Source organism: Cupressus sempervirens, chromosome 11 (genome assembly GCF_028749045.1).
Source record: "Cupressus sempervirens isolate cs-2001-9-10 chromosome 11, ASM2874904v1, whole genome shotgun sequence".
Classification (NCBI taxonomy): Eukaryota; Viridiplantae; Streptophyta; class Pinopsida; order Cupressales; family Cupressaceae; genus Cupressus; species Cupressus sempervirens.
The window spans coordinates 702,191,327-702,210,948 of NC_143128.1; the positions used below are offsets into that span (position 1 = coordinate 702,191,327).

At 36.4% G+C, this 19,622-nt stretch overlaps 1 protein-coding gene across 1 annotated transcript; it reads left to right on the forward strand.

Moving 5' to 3' along the window:
* Positions 1-526: 526 nt before the first annotated feature.
* Positions 527-16,906, forward strand: LOC149531624 (putative cellulose synthase A catalytic subunit 1 [UDP-forming]). The gene is made up of 14 exons (XM_089808463.1): positions 527-864; positions 10,340-10,535; positions 10,697-10,914; positions 11,651-11,756; positions 11,896-12,088; positions 13,049-13,315; positions 13,494-13,839; positions 13,944-14,081; positions 14,239-14,364; positions 14,465-14,677; positions 14,809-15,070; positions 15,162-15,358; positions 15,545-15,895; positions 15,992-16,906. Exons 1-14 carry the CDS (start codon positions 784-786, stop codon positions 16,571-16,573), a joined length of 3,276 nt encoding a protein of 1,091 aa, XP_089664589.1. The 5' UTR covers positions 527-783; the 3' UTR covers positions 16,574-16,906.
* Positions 16,907-19,622: the final 2,716 nt, after the last annotated feature.

Below are 19,622 nucleotides of genomic sequence, written 5' to 3' on the forward strand. Positions count from 1 at the left end.
TTTTGATATATGTAACTAGTATGGAACCACATGATTCCATTAGTTCCCCAACAACAAAAACCAAAAAACTAATATATACCTCATCTCCTCTGTCTTTTATCAATCATCTTTTTGCATTGATTTGAACAACATGTCCACACACAACACATGTTTTGCTTTTGCATTTTCTGTTGCTCTATTTGAAATATTTCTTAATTTTTTCTATTATTCGGATTCTGTTTCTGTATGTACAATTTACATTCTTGAATTCGTAACGGTAAGAATTAGTTCCAAACAGGGGAGCAGATAATATGAAACGTCAACACCCAAATAATGGTCACGACAGATATTGCTCCATTGAATACTACCCAATGGACACCTGGAGTGTACCCTTAAACATGTTTAATGGATGTGACAGTATGTGTCCTTCAAATTTCGTATTTGTGTGCAATATACTCATTATACCCACCTATCAACGCGCCAGGTGGATAATAGGTACGATTACTGGACCACTGGTTTATCATCGGCAAAACCATCAATTCGCTTTACAATACTCTATTTGATGACCACGGAATTTATTGAAAGAAGAGTTCAAATGCAGGTATGACCCCGAAGCATAGGCCACGAGTGACTTACCTTTCTTGGTGATAATTTTGCAGCTTCACAGGACTGGTTTTGGCCAGGCGTTTATTGGGTGCAGCGTGGACATAAATGTATATCAATAGACGAGGGCTAAAGTATACCATAAATATGGCTATGTGATTTGGCTGAAGTAGTTCGACTGAATTCTCAGCCACATCAAGAATGGAGGTCAGCTCTGGCATGGTCGCAGGATCTCATAATAGGAATGAGCTTGTTCTGATTCGCCACGATCTAGAAGTTGGTGTAAGCGATTTTTCCTTGGATTACGCCATTCTGATTTCTTTTTCTTCCCTTAAACCCTTGTTATCGGTAGGAAATTTGCTCAATGAATTATACCGAGAGTGGAATTTCTGGCATTCACTCCACATCTCAAGATTTTATGTTGGAAAGCGTTAAATTTGTGTGATTAAAATGTCTAGTGAGCTTGAGACTGTTTTTGCAACTGGGCTTTTATATTTGAATGCTGAATTTACTTATGATATTACATTTAGCAGCGTAATTCAGAAACCAAAGATTGTATCCATGTTGCCGTAGAACCCACGTAGCAGCCTCCTTTATATCTACTCTAGATACCACGACTTGAGGGCAGGATTGTAGCGGGGTGCGGGGAAGGGCATCATAGTGTTTGTTTGCCTTGCTCAGCAGCTTAAGTTAGCCTATTTAAAAGAAGCAGTTGTTGAAACTTCCGATAAGGTATTTTCTTTGATTGTTGCGTAGTTTTTGTGAAATAGTCCTTTTCATTTAGAGTATTCTCCACTAGTAATGCTATAGGACATCCTTGGTAAGTGGAGATCCAAGTCAATGAGTTTTACTCAAAAATTACACTGTTGAATCCTGACGGGAATATCACAAGTGGAGATCTGCCAATTTGATGGGCTCGTGGCTTTGCGTTTGAGAAATTACTGAAGTATGAGACAACACTGAAGCATGTACTTAATTTTTTCCACATCGAAATTTTGGTTCTAGTCACTGTCTAGAATACCACTAGTTCTATGATAGATATGCTTCGCATGTCTAAAATCTGCGTCCTGAAAAAGAAATCTAGACTCCTTTTGTGGTTCTAACAGTGCGCTGCATAAAACCCTTGCTTGTGACTTGCAAAAATCAAGCAATCATAAATTTTGATAACTTTGATTCAAATGTTGGAAAAACACTTGATTGGATATATGGTTTATTGAGAAGATATTTTTATGGCGTAATTAAAATATTGAAAAATAACTTCAAAGTTATTTGGAAAATTACGAAATCGAAGGAATCTTTGCAAGGCTAGAACAAATTGCAGCGTTTGCTATGCATGATGCCTTTGGTTCTTGTTTAGTCAAACTGTTGCACAGCATCTAATATCTAATATAATTACAACAACGAATTGTTTCTAAACAGGTGTTATTGGATAATTTAAAGTTTTTTATTACGTGTTTCTTGTGTGCCTCGTATCTCTCTGTTTTCATGTGCTTTAACATTCCTAAAGTAAATAGTATGAAAGATGGGTTTCTTCCAAATATTGATGAGTATATTGGAATGGTGAGCATATTGAGAGGCTTGGCATGGCAGTCTAGCGTTACGCTCAAAAAGGTTAACTTTTCAAGCAGTAAGAAGCAATTTCATCCCATTGACAACAAAGTTCATTCTACCACATCAGTTGTTAGTACAACACTAATTGGAAAGGACACCTGTTAAAAATGGTCTAGGCAAATTGATTATACTTTGATATTCAATGATTTGCAGTTTAAATCTTGTGATGGAGACTGACAACTTATCAAACTAATAGCCGTTGCAGAAAAACAAATTTGGAAACATAAAATCTCTAAGGTATTGGCCTTGATGAGGGCCTCAGTTGGTGGAGAGGTTTTTTGTCAAATGTGCAACACACTATTGGATACTATGTTTGCTTCAGATATCCAAGCTTCAACTGTGGAAAATTAAAACCAGAGGAGAATATATTTTCTATGCTCATAAAAAATGCAAATCTTCCAATAAGGATCCACCTTCCAAAAATAAAGGAAATGAAAGAGGGAAAGGAGTAGGTAGAGAATTGGCAAAATTAATCAGTGTTCCACAGAGATTTCAGACAGGGGGATAGGTTTTGGAGATGGTGGGACTAAGGGCCTAGGTTTGGGGAGCGGCTGCGAAGGTGCAGTGCTGATATACATATAGTACTTGACAAACTAGTTGTAAAAAGATGTATAACGATTACATTTCAAATGTAACTTTGGCAATTAGTAAAAATAGTAAAATTGCAAATGCTAAGCACTAAAATTTTAAATACTTGAATAGTAAATAAAATTTGAAGATGCATATGTAAAATTGAAGATTTCTATTACATCAAAAACATCATAAAGATGATTAGATTGAGTAGCATGATTTGAAAATAAATACAAACTGCTTTTTAATTGGTAATCGAGTGGGATCACATCCGGGGTACTCCATCCCTGAGGTATCTCATTCATTCATCCATTTATTTGACAGAGGCATTAACACCTTCCTAGATTAAAATCATGCAGCCAACATTAACTCCTTGGCAATGTCCGACAAGATTTGCGCCTACCAAGCGATCAACCATAGTCAAACAACAACCCTTATCTCTCCAACTCGTCTCCTTATCACTCTACCTCCTTATCCCTCCAATCCATCTCCTTATCACTCCACATGCAATCCAACAAGGTCAACAGTTAGCGCCAATAATCAATAAAACTGTTAGCGCCAATAATCAGTAAAACTGTTAAATTGTGGTGACACACCAAATGGGTTGGGGGATTGAACATCTGACTTTGTGAAAATGGGGTTTTTGACATATCGCCATGCTACAGGGTCATCCGTGAAAATAAATACAAAATGTTAAATTGTGGTGAAGGGAAGCTTCTAATCAGCCCAAAACTTTTGGTGATCGCTACAACTACTGGACTTGTCATGGTCAAGCTCTGCCAAACTAACACCAACCGGCCTTGCATCTGAAGTTCTAACATCCTCATCAATCTGTGTTGGTTCCTTTGGCTCTACATCACATTGGACTGCTGGACTCTTGTTGTACATATATCAAGCACTGTTGGTTTCTTTAGCTCTACATCGCATCAGGTGGCTGAACTCTCTTTACAGGCAAGTTTCAGCCAAAGAAATTTAAAATAAACAGTGGACATTGAATTTAAATTATAAAAACCAATGATGGAGAAATTTTGTTTTCGAGAAAAGAGGAGTGAGTGAAGATCATCACTAATGAAAAAAAGGCACTTTTTAAGGTCCACAAGCATTTAAAAAAACGTGTTTTTACATCTCAAGATGGAGACTTCTTAGTGTCCTTCAGACACTCAAGGACTGTTGGGTGTTGCTAGAGACATGCTTGCATCCCTGATGTCTTGGGGACGTTTCCTATGTCCTAGTTGCATTGGATGGATGTCTTCACTTCATTCTTGCTTCTCACAGACATCTCACCCCCATCCTTGCTTTTGGGAACATTGCGTTTTTTGGAGGTGGGGGTGGGAGGGACTTGTGGCACATTGAATTTTCAACACCACGAGAAGAAAAAATGAGTAAAACATTTGTTTGTCTAATTGTTTTGGCAGAAAAGGGAGTCATGAAACCCATGAAAGGATAGCACCCTGGTTTAAGATTAAGGTCTATTAAAAATAGAAGGAAACAAATGCAGAAAAGAAGAAAATCTTAGAATCAAACTTGAGTTAGCATGCAAGTGAATATGTGCTTTACATATTAAATGATGTCAATTAGGGCTCTAAACATTCATCTTTGTATGGTGCTTGGGTCTAAGATATGAGTACCACACTACATAACTTTCTGAATAGACTTCTTTGAGGAGTTTAACAAAGAAAGATGTGGGCTCCTATATTTTGTAGATACGTGAAGTTTGCAACCTCAAGGAAAAAGGAACAATTTGACTCAAGCCACCTAGACTTACAGATTTCATTCTCCACAATGTCCTATACCTTCCTCAACTGAAACAAGACTTCTTTTCTTTAATGCTCATTTGACAAAAATGCTACTTCATGTTCCTAGATGATAGAGAGGTAATAATCAGAAGAAAATGCTCACTTGAAAAACAGAAAGCAGGGTTAGTTGCAAAAGTGTATGCTCAAAAAGAAAGAGATAAACTATGAGAAAACTTTTGCACCTACAGCACAATGGATCACCATTTGGGTATTGTTGGCTATGGAAGCACAAAATGGATGTAAAGTTCGTTAAATTGACGTCAAAATTACCCTTTTAATGGGTATCTGAAATAGACAATTTACAGGTCTCAGCTATAAAGTTTTGTAGTTGAGGATTGAGAACACAGTTTGTAAGTTGGTGAGATCGTTTTATGATTTCAAACAAGCCTCGTGTGCTTGGTTTGAAAAGCTCACGAAGCACCTTTTGAGCATAAATTTCAATCATTTTGAATTTCAACATTTAACTCTTTTTGAAAAGATAGTTGACAAAACAGTTGTAGACATAGTTGTACATGTGGATGATTTGTTCATAATAGAAAATAATGAAAAATGGAACTGTTGAAAGCTTTTGAAATGATAGATCTGGGTCATCGTCATTACTAATTGGTCATGGAAGTGATTAAAAAATACAAGAACATTTTCTTTACATTACAGAAGTATATCAGTGAACTTTTGAGCAAATTTGGTACGGTAGACTATAAATCGCTCAGCACACCCATGGAATAAAATCTGAGATTGACACGAGTTGATATTGAAAAGTTTGAATTTGTGACCAAGTGCAGATAGTCCTTTGGAAGTTTGATCTATGTAACCACAAGTAGGCTAGACTTTTTCTTTCTGTTGTTATTCTCTCTAGATTCATGCAAAAGATGAGAAATAGTCACTAGCTAGCAACAAAGAGGGTTCTTCAAATTTGGAGGGAACTCAGAATTTTGGGCTTCATTACACCAAGGTATGTATTTCAAACTAGTTGGATATTCAAATTTAGACTATAGAATATACTTCAGGGTTCTTGGTGAATTTTGGATGAGCAGTCATCAGTTGGAAGTCAGAATAATTTAGAGTTGCTTCTTTCTTCAAAAGCGGCAAAATATATAGTAGCTTTAGGAGCAACTAGAGATTTATTGTGCATCAGAAGGTTTCTTGAGGAATTGCAAGAAAATTAGGTTTTATCAACACCACTCATGTTTGACAGATTTATTGTGGCTCAGAAGGGTTCTTGAGGAATTGCAAGAAATCAGGTTTTATGAACAACACTTATGTTCAACAACACTTCTGCAATTGAGATGGCAAGGAATCTGGTTATTAACTTATTCCCAACCAAACCAAGCACAACAATACCAAACTGCATTTAATTTGGTATCATGTGAAAGATGGTAGTGTCAAGTTGATCCATTGTCCAATTCTTTATCAACTAGTGAAATTTGAAAATTTGGAGGCATGCTTAGTCTCACTATAACCCCTATGGATAAATGCAGGGATGAAATATTTTATAAATAGTACTTGTGTAGTTTTAGAATCTGAATCATCTTGAAGATGAACTGAACAGTCATATGAAACTGAACTGAAAGTTCATTTTTGTGATCTGTATTTACGCTGTTTTTTATTCAATGAAATCTATCATTTAGTTTTTCACTCAGTACATTTTTCTTTTTGTTTTCATTTCATATCTCGTCTGACTTCCTAGAAGGCTGTAGTGTCAGTCTTGCTTCTTTCTTATATTGGTTTGAAAGAGGCCAGCTTAGGTATGTCATCTAATATTCCATTTGAGAGCATACTAAAGAAGTAGAGGACTAAGATGACAGATTATTGTATTGAGGTAGCTAATTGGTTGTTTTGCCTTGAAACATCTTTATGATGGATTCCTGTCATGAGCTTTTTGGTTCGAAGTTCTAATGCCGCTTCTTTGGTTATTGGGTTGAGAAGGACTGGCATGAGTTTTTATGATTTTCTTTGTTGGGTTTCTTCTGCCCGTATTAGTGGAGGACAGTTGAGGCAGGTGGATCTGTCAATTTGTGGAGCTATGATATTGCAAGTGAGAATGTATTCATCTGACTAAGATTATTTCACAATTGAGAATGTGCTTGGAGGATACAAGACTGATTGTTTTACTGAAGTACCCATATAAGAGCGTCCACAGAATTTCTCTCTTATGGACATGCTTAGTAAGCCTCAAAATCTCAACAATAGATAGCTTTAAAGATTGCTAGGCAGCTAAACTAGTGTATTAGAATTTATCTCATTCCTTGCATGATATCCTTCACTAGCAGTACTTGAGGAAACCCTTGGTCTTTGGATTTATCTAGTTGTGGACTTATGGCACTTGAGAACATACAGAAGAAATGCAAAAGTATTTGTTTTCGGTTGAAACACTGAATCAATAGTTGCCCAGAAAACACTTTTATGATGACATGTTCTAGAAGTCCCAAAGTGCAATTTTACTCCTTTGGATGTGCACTCAAGGAAGATACAATATAACTTATATAATGCCCTTCTTAGTAGGCAATCCTCCATCAGTAATACTGCAGGATGCCTGGCAGGTGGATTTGTCATGTTCGACTTGTGGCATTGCATTTGAGAGCATATTGAGGAAGCAGAGGTTATGATCATTTTTTCTTGTGTAATGTCCCTATGTGGGATATTCCTGAAGTTTGCCCTGAAATCACAACTTTAATAAAAAAAATAAGAAATGTGATGCAATTAAAAAAATAAATTTATCAGTTGAAATGTCCCTTATAAGAGAATTCCCGTTCTATGTTAGCACTCAATATTAGTCACTAGAAATTGACATTAAAACATAATCCAGGATAACATCTATTTTACTAAGGATTAGTGGGCATCATGATATGACATAAACATCATTCATAATAAAATCCATATAAGGCATTAGTCATTCCAAAGTATATTCCTATAATAATCTCATTAGGAATTCATTTGAATGTTTGCAAACCACAATGTCAAGGTTGGTGGCCCTTATATTGAGAGAGCATGGAAGATGGGTTGCCCTTCCATCTCCCACCTTCATCTTGGATGCTGTCTGTCCACCTAGATAAAGCTCAGAAACACAGAAGAATTCCCGTTCCACTCTATCCCCAGGCCCATGATGATGAACCTGGAAGACTGATCTCCCTTCATCCTTCCTATTTGCGATCCATTGTTCCTAAAAATTCAAGATGGAGTATTATACAAATCTACTATTATATATTTATTACAAAGAGAAACATTTAGATTACTCACAATGATCAATAATTTTAGCAAGGTATATCTATGCATCTATTTATTCGGTATTCCTAATCTAATAAAATACTTGAAACTTATCTCAAATCAGTGTTGTGGTTGACAATAATGTTTATTGCAGTTGCTTTTTCAATTGTCTTCTTGTTTTGTAGTTCTCCCTTCACACCTCTTTCCCAATAAATTTTGTTTCTATTTATACCTCTATGTCCTAGCGAAGAGGTACACCCCATTGAATGGAGATCTCTTTTCTAAGAGACATGACTTTCTATCAAATTTTAAGCACTACTCTTTACTGTCTTTTACTGAAGGTAATGTTCCTTAATTATGTTGCTATGGCTACCCTTGCTAATTGTGTCATTCCAAGGATTGTTGCCCATAACTGGGTTAAGATAATTAATGCCGTCCCTGCCTTTATTACCCAAGGAATTGTCACCCAGCATTGATGAATATTATTTACTATTGCTTCCTAAAGGCAATTGCTGTGCTTGTCACCCAGAATCTTTTGGTTGCAATTTGCATGCTGTGATGTTGGTAATGGTGGGGTATGACATCTTCAGCATCCAATTAGCTTTTGAACTATAAATACATCTTTGATGGTAGATCTCCCTTTGAACTGCCTTAGCTTATAGTTATACCATTAATCTCTCTTTTTTACTACAATGGGTCCAGTAAATCTGGTAACACTGTTTTTTATAACTGTCCTCATTGGTTATTCTCCACTTATATTGGAGGACACATTTGGGAGGTAGATCTGCCAAGTTGTGTACTTGGAGTAATGTGTTCGAGAACATGCTGAAGAAGCAAAAGATTGATCAGTACTCCTACACATCCAATTAGGAGTGTGCTTGAGAATTGTCTTATTGCAATTTTAAGATATTCCCTTTCTTGGTGGTTATCCTTGACTAGCAATATGTGAGGAAGCATTTGTAATATGGATCTGTAAATTATGAACTTGTGAAATTATATGCGAGAACATACTGGAGAAGCAGAAGATTGATCACTTTATTGAAATGTCTTAGTAATAGTTTAACATTGTGAACTTACTATCAGGATTCAACAATGAAGTTTTTTAGTCAAACTCATTGACCCATATTTGATGAGTTGTGGTTCACAAGAACCCATCTCTTACGAGAATGAATGGAACATTCAACACACATTGCATCTAGGTGATGTTCACAGAGGTGTTGCCTTGGGACTTCCTGGGAGCTCACCCATCCCAGTGCCACTTCAGCTCAAGCGTGCTTAACCACAAAGTTTCCTCCAAGGTTAAGCCTACTTTGCTTGCAACCTATATTGCTACTAGGATTCAACTATGTAGATTTTGAGTCAAACCCATTAACCCATGTTTCATGAGTAGTTTACAAGAATCCATCTCTCATGAGAATGAATGGACACTCAACACTCATTGCATCTAGATGATGCTCACAGAGATGAATCGCCTGGACTTTCTGGGAGGTCACCCATCCTAGTACTACTCCAGCTCAAGTGTGCTTAGTTTCACTTTAGGTTAAAAACACTTTGCTTGCAATTGGGGTTCACAAGAACCCATCTCTCATGAGAATGAATGGAAACTCAACACTCATTGCATCTAGTAGATGCTTACAGAGATGAATTGTCGGGACTTCCTGGGAGGTCCCCCATCTCAGTATTACTCCAGCTCAGGCATGCTTAGTTTCCTCCAAGGTTAGGCACACTTTGCTTGCAACGTTGGTTGGAAGCAAAGTGGGCTTAACCTTGGAGGAAACTAAGTGCGGTTGGAAGAAAAGTGGGCTTAACCTTGAAGGAAACTAAGCATGCTTCAGCTGGAGTAATATTGTGAAAGGGTGACCTCCAGAGAAGTCCCGGTGGTTCATCTTTGTGAGCATCAACTAGATGCAATGAGTGTTGAGTGTCCATTCATTCTCATAAGAGATGGGTTCTTGTGAACCACTACTCATGAAACACGTGTCAACAAGTTTGACCCAAAAACTACATAGTTGAATTTAGATAGCAATATCACAATTTGACTTTGTATAGAATTTATCTCCTAGTTTTTTCTTAAATATGTGTGCTTCAGAATCTTCTTGATGAAAAGCTAGCTCTATATATTTGCTCGTGGAAGATGAGAATGTTGGGTTTTTAACCATGTTACTCAAATTCTAAATCAATATTTTCCCCCAAAACATGTTCCTGTGATAGGTTTGTTTTAGTTAACTTTAGTTTGTTCATGGAAGCTTCTGGTGGTTGTGTAAAGCACCAGGAAGGGTGTAAATTATCAATCCATTGTTTCTTTGTTCCCATAGTTTGGTTAAGTGTGGACAGATGTAAAAAGCAGATCTCTTTCATTACTGAAGACTGTTATCAATCTCCTTTGAATCTGAGTACCTTCTTTTTTGTAGTGTTTCTAATCATTTGATGAGGGTCTTATAAACTAGTGCTTCTTTATTAATAAAATTGGGAGTAATGGAAAATTGGAAAAATAGTTTTTCCTGGTTAGGCAAACAAACTAGTCAACCGGCAGGTCTATACCATGTTCTTGATGAGAGGTGGACATGGGCATGCAGGCAAAGCCTCTGAAAGATTTGGATGTCCAAAAGTGTCATATTTGTGGAGATAATGTTGGGGTGATAGCTGATGGGGAGCTCTTTGTAGCCTGCAATGAATGTGCATTTCCAGTTTGCAGACCCTGTTATGAATATGAGCGTAAAGAAGGAAACAAGTCCTGTCCTCAGTGCAAGACCAGATACAAGAGGCACAAAGGTTAGCGGATGCTCTGTGATATTTTTGAATCTAAAACCCTATATTTGAGAGAGATTATATACATGCAAGAGTCAACTTTGGTGAAGTATGATAGATAATGAAAGTTGGTCATTTTGCTCCTGGAGCTTTTCTATCTTGTTTCTTTTTGTTATTGTTGACAGGCAGTCCCAGGGTGGAAGGTGATGACGAAGAAGATGATGTTGATGATCTAGAGAATGAGTTCAACTACTCTCAGGTGCAAAATAATATGAAGCAGGAGAGACCTGAAGCAGTGATGCAGTGGCAGATGTATGGCAGAGGAGGAGAGGAATTTGATTCAGCTACATCTTCCAGACAAGAGCCTCATTCTAAAGTTCCATATCTAACTAATGGGCAACAGGTATGATTTCTAGTGCCTGCTGAAGAATATGTGATAGTCACCTTCATTTTCGATGCTGGAAATTGTCATTGGAGCTCGCAATTAGTGCAGGTTTCAGAGTAGTAAAATTAGTAAATGCACTTGTTTCGTATATTTAGCTAATTATATAATCAGATGGGCTGAATATGTGTTATTTGCATTTAATAACAAGCTGCTGGTGAAAAACTTGGTGCACTTAATGTCATCGGTATTCTTGATCACACTCCATGATCCATCACTACAACAATTTTTTTAATCCTGATGATGGATCAGTCAATGGTACTAGACATAAACTGTTTTTACCAGAAGCTTGTTATGATATCATCATATCATGGATTCTGATATTTTATATTTGCCATGTTTGAATTTGTTAAGTTTAAGCTCGCTGTATGGTGTTTGTCTAGAGTTGGGGAATGTATTTGAAAACTGTGGGATTAAAGTTTTAAACTGTAATAGGTCTACCATCTAGCATATAATTTATTTGCATCAATGTTTTGAATCACACTCAATGATGCATCATCAAGATGAGAGAGCTGTAGAAAGAAATTGATGGATCAAGGAATGAAAATAAAAAACATTGATGCAAATGGATTCGACACAGTCGTATCCAGGAGCACAGTGCAATAATAATAGCATTATCCACTGTGGTCTAATGTCTCAGTGGTCTAGCCCTGTTTTTTGTCCAGAGGTGATAATAATCACTTTTCTTTTTGTGAAGGTCTCTGGAGAATTTACTGATGCGTCTTCTGAGCATGGGGCTCCAAATGGTAGTGCAGGTGGAAAGCGAGTTCATTCGTTCTCTTATGCTGATCCAAATCAGCCAGGTATTTAATTTGTTTATGGGCAATCCTGTCCATAATGCAGTATGCAGTAGAATTGGAATACTCTCTTTATTTGAGGCTTTAATTTTATTAATGGATCAAACTGAAATGTCCTGTGAATGTTTATGATATTTTTTTATAGTTCAAGTGAGAATTGTGGATCCTTCAAAGGATTTGAATTCCTATGGACTTGGAAATGTGGATTGGAAGGAAAGAGTAGAAAGGTGGAAACTGAAACAAGAGAAGAGTATGCTGCAAATGACTAGTGGTGGCCGGTATGCTGATGGGAAAGGAGATATGGAGGGTACTGGATCGAATGGGGAAGGACTACCACTGTAAGTGGGGGAGATTTTAATGCATAATATTTTTCAACTGGATAAATTAAAAATTGTCCCCAAAATTAAAGATTTGCTTCAGTTTCTCTTTAACATTTTTTCCAACTTTTTATGTAATCTATATAGCATCTTAAAGAGCCTGGAAATAAATTTGTATCAGATTATCCAAACCTGACAAATTTGAGCATCTGTGCTGAACTAAGAGTCATCAATATTTCTAAACTTCTGAAGAAGCATGCTTTCGTAAATGCATCAGATTGGAAGCTTTTTGTGAACTCGTGTTTTGGAGTAATTTAAAGTTTTATCCGAAAATGTACAGTTTTTTTTTTTCCCAATTTTGGCACGTGGAACAGTGAAAGAATCCAAGAGTGGCTTTTCTTCCTAACTAATGCTGAGCTCTTTGTGCTGGATATCCCCATAACTTCATCCCTGCAGAGCCCATTGAGATTTTGCAATGCCAATCCTTCTGCTGGTAATTGGATTTATCAGCTGTTTGGCAAATTTGTTCTACTCTTAGGTGAACAGGTGTAAGAAATTAATGTGTGTTCATCTTTTAATAGCAGTCTGTTTCCATAATCTCTGGCTCTATAGGCATGCATTGAGACTTTGCACTGCCATTCCCTCTACCGGTAAATAGCTTCCACGTTTTTTTTTTGTCAATTTATATGGTTTTAGCATACCATAATATTTTCCTTATTGAAATTCGTTGTTTTCTTGTCTACTTGTGGTAATCAGGTGTTTGTCTGTCAACGGTAATCCCTTGTTCAGACAGAAAACATTAAAGTAATAAATATCTAGTTCTAGAGTCCATTTATATGATTCAAGAAAGGAATGCTTTTAGTTGTATGTTAATCTCAATATTGTATGTCTGTATAATAGTATATCAATATGTTTTTTCATCTAGGATAATTTTGGAATGATCAGTAATTTTAAAATTTGGTCTGCCTACCTATATGGCAGGGTTGATGAGGCACTACAACCTATGCATAGGAGTTTCCCTATTTCTTCCTCCAAGCTCACTCCGTACAGGATTGTGATTATTCTCCGACTTATCATCCTCGGGTTTTTCTTTAACTACCGAGTCACGACTCCTGTTAATGATGCATATCCACTGTGGTTAGTCTCAGTGATATGTGAGATCTGGTTCGCTGTATCGTGGATTCTTGATCAGTTTCCTAAATGGATGCCCATCAACAGGGAAACTTATCTTGACAGGCTTGCTTTGAGGTTAGTTTAACATTTTGAAGATGATGATTAGTGATGTATAGTTGACAAAGCCCAACAATCTCTTTTGTGGATATGCAAGCAGGCATCTTCTCATGTAAGGTTACCAAGAGTAAGTTTTCCCATGATTTATAAGGAAACATTTACAAGGAATCTTAACTCCCTTATTTTAACTCTACAGGCATGACAGAGAAGGGGAACCATCTCAGTTAGCTGCTGTTGATATTTTTGTCAGTACAGTGGACCCTCTCAAGGAGCCTCCCATTGTCACAGCAAATACTGTGTTGTCAATCCTTTCTGTAGACTATCCTGTTCATAAGGTTTCATGCTATGTATCTGATGATGGGTCTGCAATGTTAACTTTTGAAGCCCTTTCTGAAACTTCAGAGTTCTCAAGGAAATGGGTTCCATTCTGTAAAAAGTATAACATTGAACCTAGGGCTCCAGAATTCTACTTTGCCCAAAAGATTGATTATCTGAAGGATAAAGTACAGCCTTCCTTTGTGAAAGATCGTAGAGCAATGAAGGTAAGTACAAATCATTTACTGAAAGTAAGTTCTACTAATCCAGTTGTGATAATTGATAGAGTTCATAATAATGTTGACATATTCTGTATTTTTCTTATATTCAGCGGGAGTATGAAGAGTTCAAGGTCCGGATTAATGCTCTTGTTGCAAAAGCACAAAAGGTTCCTGAAGACGGCTGGACCATGCAAGATGGAACTCCATGGCCAGGGAACAACCCTCGGGATCATCCTGGGATGATTCAGGTGTTAAATTATCACTCTGTCATACCTGACGAGGACATTGATTATTAGTAATGCATGCACTCTTGAATGCATTTTCTTTGCCTTTTGTCTTTGTGTCTGTCAGCATTTTGTAAAGGTGACATGTTACTCTATTGCTTTCTTTATCATGTCGTTTCAGGTATTCTTAGGTCACAGTGGGGCACTTGACATTGATGGAAATGAACTACCCCGCTTAGTTTATGTGTCTCGTGAAAAGAGGCCTGGTTTCCAACACCACAAGAAAGCCGGGGCAATGAATGCATTGGTATATACTTTTCTAAGTGTTAATGTTGCCTTTTTTATAATATTGAAATATCTGCTTGTTTATCTTATTAACAATGATAATCACTTATTGGTGAAGCCAGGTTCGTGTTTCTGCTGTCCTTACGAATGGTCCCTTTCTATTGAATCTTGATTGTGATCACTATATAAACAATAGTAAGGCTCTGCGAGAGGCTATGTGTTTTCTGATGGATCCTGTTGTTGGAAAGAAAACATGCTATGTGCAATTCCCTCAAAGGTTTGATGGTATTGATCAGCATGATCGATATGCAAATCGTAACACAGTTTTCTTTGATGTGAGCATTGATTAACATGAAGCATTTTTCTTTTACAAGATCTTTTGTGTGTGTGTGAGTGTGTGTGTGTGTATCTATCTATCTATCTATCTATATAATCTAGCATATTAACTTTATAAAATTCTTTGCAGATCAACTTGAAAGGTTTGGATGGAATTCAGGGACCTGTCTATGTTGGCACAGGATGTTGTTTCAATAGGCAAGCACTCTATGGTTATGACCCTGTGCTGACAGAAAAGGACCTTGAACCAAACTGTTTCTTTAAGTGCTGCTGTGGCCCCAGGAAGAAAGACAAGAAAACAAATAAAAATAATGGCGAGAAGAAGAGAAACAAGCGAACTGAATTTACTGCTTCCATCTTCAGTTTGGAGGACATAGAAGAGGGTATGGAAGGTGAGTCCTAATCAGATAAGTTAGTTCATATTCTTTGATGAATAATTATTAATATGTCTTTACATGGTTCATTTGCCATTATGAATTCCAGGATACGATGATGAAAAATCATTGCTCATGTCCCAGAAGAGCTTAGAGAAAAGATTTGGTCAATCACCAGTGTTGATTGCAGCAACTTTAATGGAAGATGGTGGCACTCCTCAGTCTGCCAATCCCGCTTCTTTGATGAAAGAAGCTATTCATGTTATTAGCTGTGGATATGAAGACAAGTCGGAATGGGGAAAAGAGGTACACTTAATGAAATAGGAATTTGTATTTATGCTTGACGAGGCTTAATATTTCATTTTATCCTGAACTATCTTGGATGATTCTGTTTAAATGATCTAGAAAGTATCTGCCTGTGTAAGAAATCCTATGCAAGCTTTTTTCGGGGGCAGCTGTAGTGTCTTTTCTAATATGAAATTAAATATGCAGATTGGGTGGATTTATGGTTCAGTTACAGAGGATATTTTGACTGGATTTAAAATGCATGCTCGAGGTTGGATATCAATTTACTGCATGCCTACCCGTCCTGCATTCAAAGGATCTGCACCAATCAATCTTTCAGATCGCTTGAATCAAGTTCTCCGATGGGCACTTGGTTCCATTGAAATACTCCTCAGCAGGCATTGTCCAATTTGGTATGGGTACAGTGGAAGGTTGAAGCTATTGCAGAGGTTGGCATATATCAACACAATAGTTTATCCAGTGACTTCCTTGCCATTGATTGCATACTGCACACTGCCAGCTGTCTGTCTTCTTACAAATAAATTCATCATTCCTGAGGTAAGCTACTGTCAATGGATTTGTAGCTAAGTCTGCTCTAATGTGTTGTTTGCCATTTTGACACTTCGACATGATTCTATTTGCTTGAATGCGCAGATCAGCAACTTTGCAAGCTTTTGGTTCATTTCACTCTTTATATCTATTTTTGCAACTGGTATTTTAGAGTTGCGCTGGAGTACAGTTGGAATTGATGAATGGTGGAGAAATGAACAGTTCTGGGTTATTGGAGGTGTATCAGCACATTTATTTGCTGTCTTTCAAGGGTTACTGAAAGTTCTTGCAGGAATTGACACAAACTTCACTGTTACATCTAAGTCTTCAGACGAAGATGGCGAGTTTGCTGAGTTATATGTTTTCAAGTGGACTACTCTTCTTATTCCTCCAACTACACTACTTGTTGTAAACCTTGTTGGCGTGGTAGCAGGTGTTTCATATGCCATTAACAGTGGTTATCAATCATGGGGTCCGTTATTTGGAAAATTGTTTTTCGCTTTCTGGGTGATTGTCCATCTTTACCCCTTCCTCAAGGGATTGTTGGGACGTCAAAATCGTACGCCTACAATAGTCATCGTCTGGTCGATTCTCCTCGCATCCATTTTCTCCCTGCTTTGGGTTAGGATAGACCCCTTCACATCAAATGCTGTTTCCTCCTCAAAACAATGTGGTATCGATTGCTAAACTGTGGCCTTCATTCCTCGTCACCGATAGTGCACAAACATCAATATATATGAGGGCCTCAATGTCTCCGATGTGTAATCGTATGTAGATGATATGTATTTATATGAGGGCCTTGAAACCTAAGATAACAGACGATTCCATCCATCATTTATTATTATCTGATATACTTTTATATGAGCATCAAGTTAATTTCAAGTGGGGAGAGCTCAGTAGTTCTGCAGTCCAACAATAGAGTTCAATTGTTGTTGTAAGAAATAATATTTTGACATATTTATATTATATATTGTCAATAGCCAATCCATATGTAAATAGAAAAATAATCAAATTAGTTAATATGGACTCGTCCTTGAATTTGTGAGACCCTATTTATGTTACATAGGAAAAAATAAATTTGATGATATTGTAAAATATGTTTTTTTTTCTGTAAAATGTTATAACCATCTAGGTAATTATTTTATTTAAAAATAAGGTGTTCATTTAAACTAGATGTTTTGGCATTGTGAAAAAATAATTTTCTTATGTGAACAACTATTCATGGGCAATGAATATGCATTGGAGTACTTCATAATTATGAGTTTTTCCTATCACAAATATATATAACGACTACAACAAGGATGCAAAGTGTCAAAGTTCCTGCCTTAGTATAGTTTTTGCATGCGACATGTAGCAGTTTAGATAGTGTTTTATACCTTGGATATGCAGTAGGATAAAGCAAACTATGCAATTATGCAATTTTTATTTTATTTCAATAATAATTTACATTAGCAAAGCATGTACTCAATTATGCTATGCAACTTGATAGAGAAAAACTATGTCTTATAGCATATCAATGCATACACATTATTTCATTATACATATATGACACAGAGAGTACTTGGGTATGAGACTCATGCGTATACATTGTTTGATTGTACACCTTTCTTTGTATTGACTAGTGTCTTTTGTAACTACCCTTAATTATAGCTTGATATGTCATTATAGCTATGCATGATACCTGCAAATTTCATATTGTGCATGTTAGTATATTGTGATTATGTGTCACAATAAGTTGCTTTTAATATTTTAAATAAATGCTACTTTGTGACTAGTCATGTTTACCTTTTGTTCTGAGAAATTGTTCAATCTCCATTTGTCACAACATGATTGATGGCATTGTTCTGGTTTAATGTGAATTGACCTTTGACGATGAAATCTCGAAGGATAAAGATGAATTTTGATTTGTCTTGTCTGTAGTCTTCAACTTTTGTGTCTTTTAGGCTTGGTAGTAGTCGTTCAACAATGCACTTGTCTATTGAAGATTGGATAATTTGTTTGTTTTCAGTTGTGATGATAGTCTTTAGGTATAATGAATATACATATGGAACTTCTTGATTGCATCTATTGCAATGAGCTGTTTTGTCTTCTAACATTTCATAATCCTCAAATTTTAAGTTGCATTGGGAACAAAATGCATGAAATGGATTTGTGAATGCGTTGGCTACTTTGAGAACTCCATCAACTTGCAAGATATGTTTTGATATTAATGTAGCTTGTGTAAGAATTAATTAATAGTTGAAGTGTTGAATTATTTGAGTTTGCTTACCTGCAGTGTTGTTTGTAGCAATGCATTCAAGGCATCCAATGTTCTCTTGTCTTTTAGTGTACAGATGTATGTAGCAACCTCTGTGCAAAATGTTCTATCCATGTCATTTCGTCGTACAATGTTTCTAAACAACATTGTAGGAGTCTCACCTCTTTGTAATTGGATTACTATTTGCATGGATTCTTCTTGGAATGCAGAGTTGATTTGTAGCTATTAATTGACAAAACAGTTTTATTTTCTACTTTTAGAACTCTGTACTTAATAGGAACATGACTACTATACATGTTGCATAAAAAGAAGTATTTAGTGTGTTTTTTACCTGTACTTTGTCATCATCATTATTTTCGTCTTTTATGTCAACAACATATTGGGAGCCAGTCTGTCGTTCTGCAACTACTAATGCACCTATTGTACCAATGGCATAGGTACTTGTGCTTGTGAGTAGCTGTTTGATTGTGGCGCTTGGTATGAATTTGTATTCTTAGCAAAGTCGCGGTATAGTTTCAATTGTGCTTGAATCTTGGAGCTTCAAGATGCAATCTGAATCTCCACGGTCAAAGGTTGTTTTGTGTCCTAGTTGAAATCCTGACACTATAATGGATGTTCCTAGAACTATCTTGTGTTTTTACTCTTGTTCTAAGTTCCCTGTCACATTCAAAGTTATTGTCATTTCTCCTTTAGAGTCTGTCAAGTTTGCACGTAGCACCTCTCGTGTTTTGTTTTCTCTATCCAGTGTTACTGTATATACGACAAGTATGTCTCCTTCAAAAATGTTTCCTGCTTTTCTTGCATTCAAGTCTTCAATTGATATTGCATTGGGGTTTTCTAGTTTTGACCTGCACAAAGTATTATGGTGCTAGTTTAGTATTGTAGTGGTTTGATATTTAACATTTCTTCAAATACTAGAAATTCGTGTATTGATTTGTTATTTTTCATGTGGGTATTCATGTTATTGGAAATGAGAAAAGCTCAGTACCTTTTTGTTGTTTGCTCTTGCTTGACATGTGTTCCCTTTCGTGTTCTTTTGCTTCCTTCCATTATTTTGCTGCACAAAAATGTAGAACATTGAAATATATACCATTATATTAGAGTTATTGTCTTTGATACATAAAACTCTTAGGTGTAAGATGTATTTGCATTCTTGTATGTGTTCTTCTATTTAATTTTGTGTTTGGTTGTGTATGTATTAGCAATCTAGAGTGGAGTATGGAACCTTATGAATGTAGCAAGGTGATCAGTCCAGTATGCTTCTACTTTGTAACAACAACATATATTACTTGAGTTTGTCCAGATGTGATCAATTGATGGATTGTATACATTTTGTGTTTTTTCTGTGATGTAATTCATGTTGTGGTATTGCATATATTTTTGAAGATTTTCTTTCTTAGCATTTCTTGTTGACATATCAATATTGAAATCGCCTACAATGCATAGATTAGTCATTGGTTTGACATATGCGGTGACTTG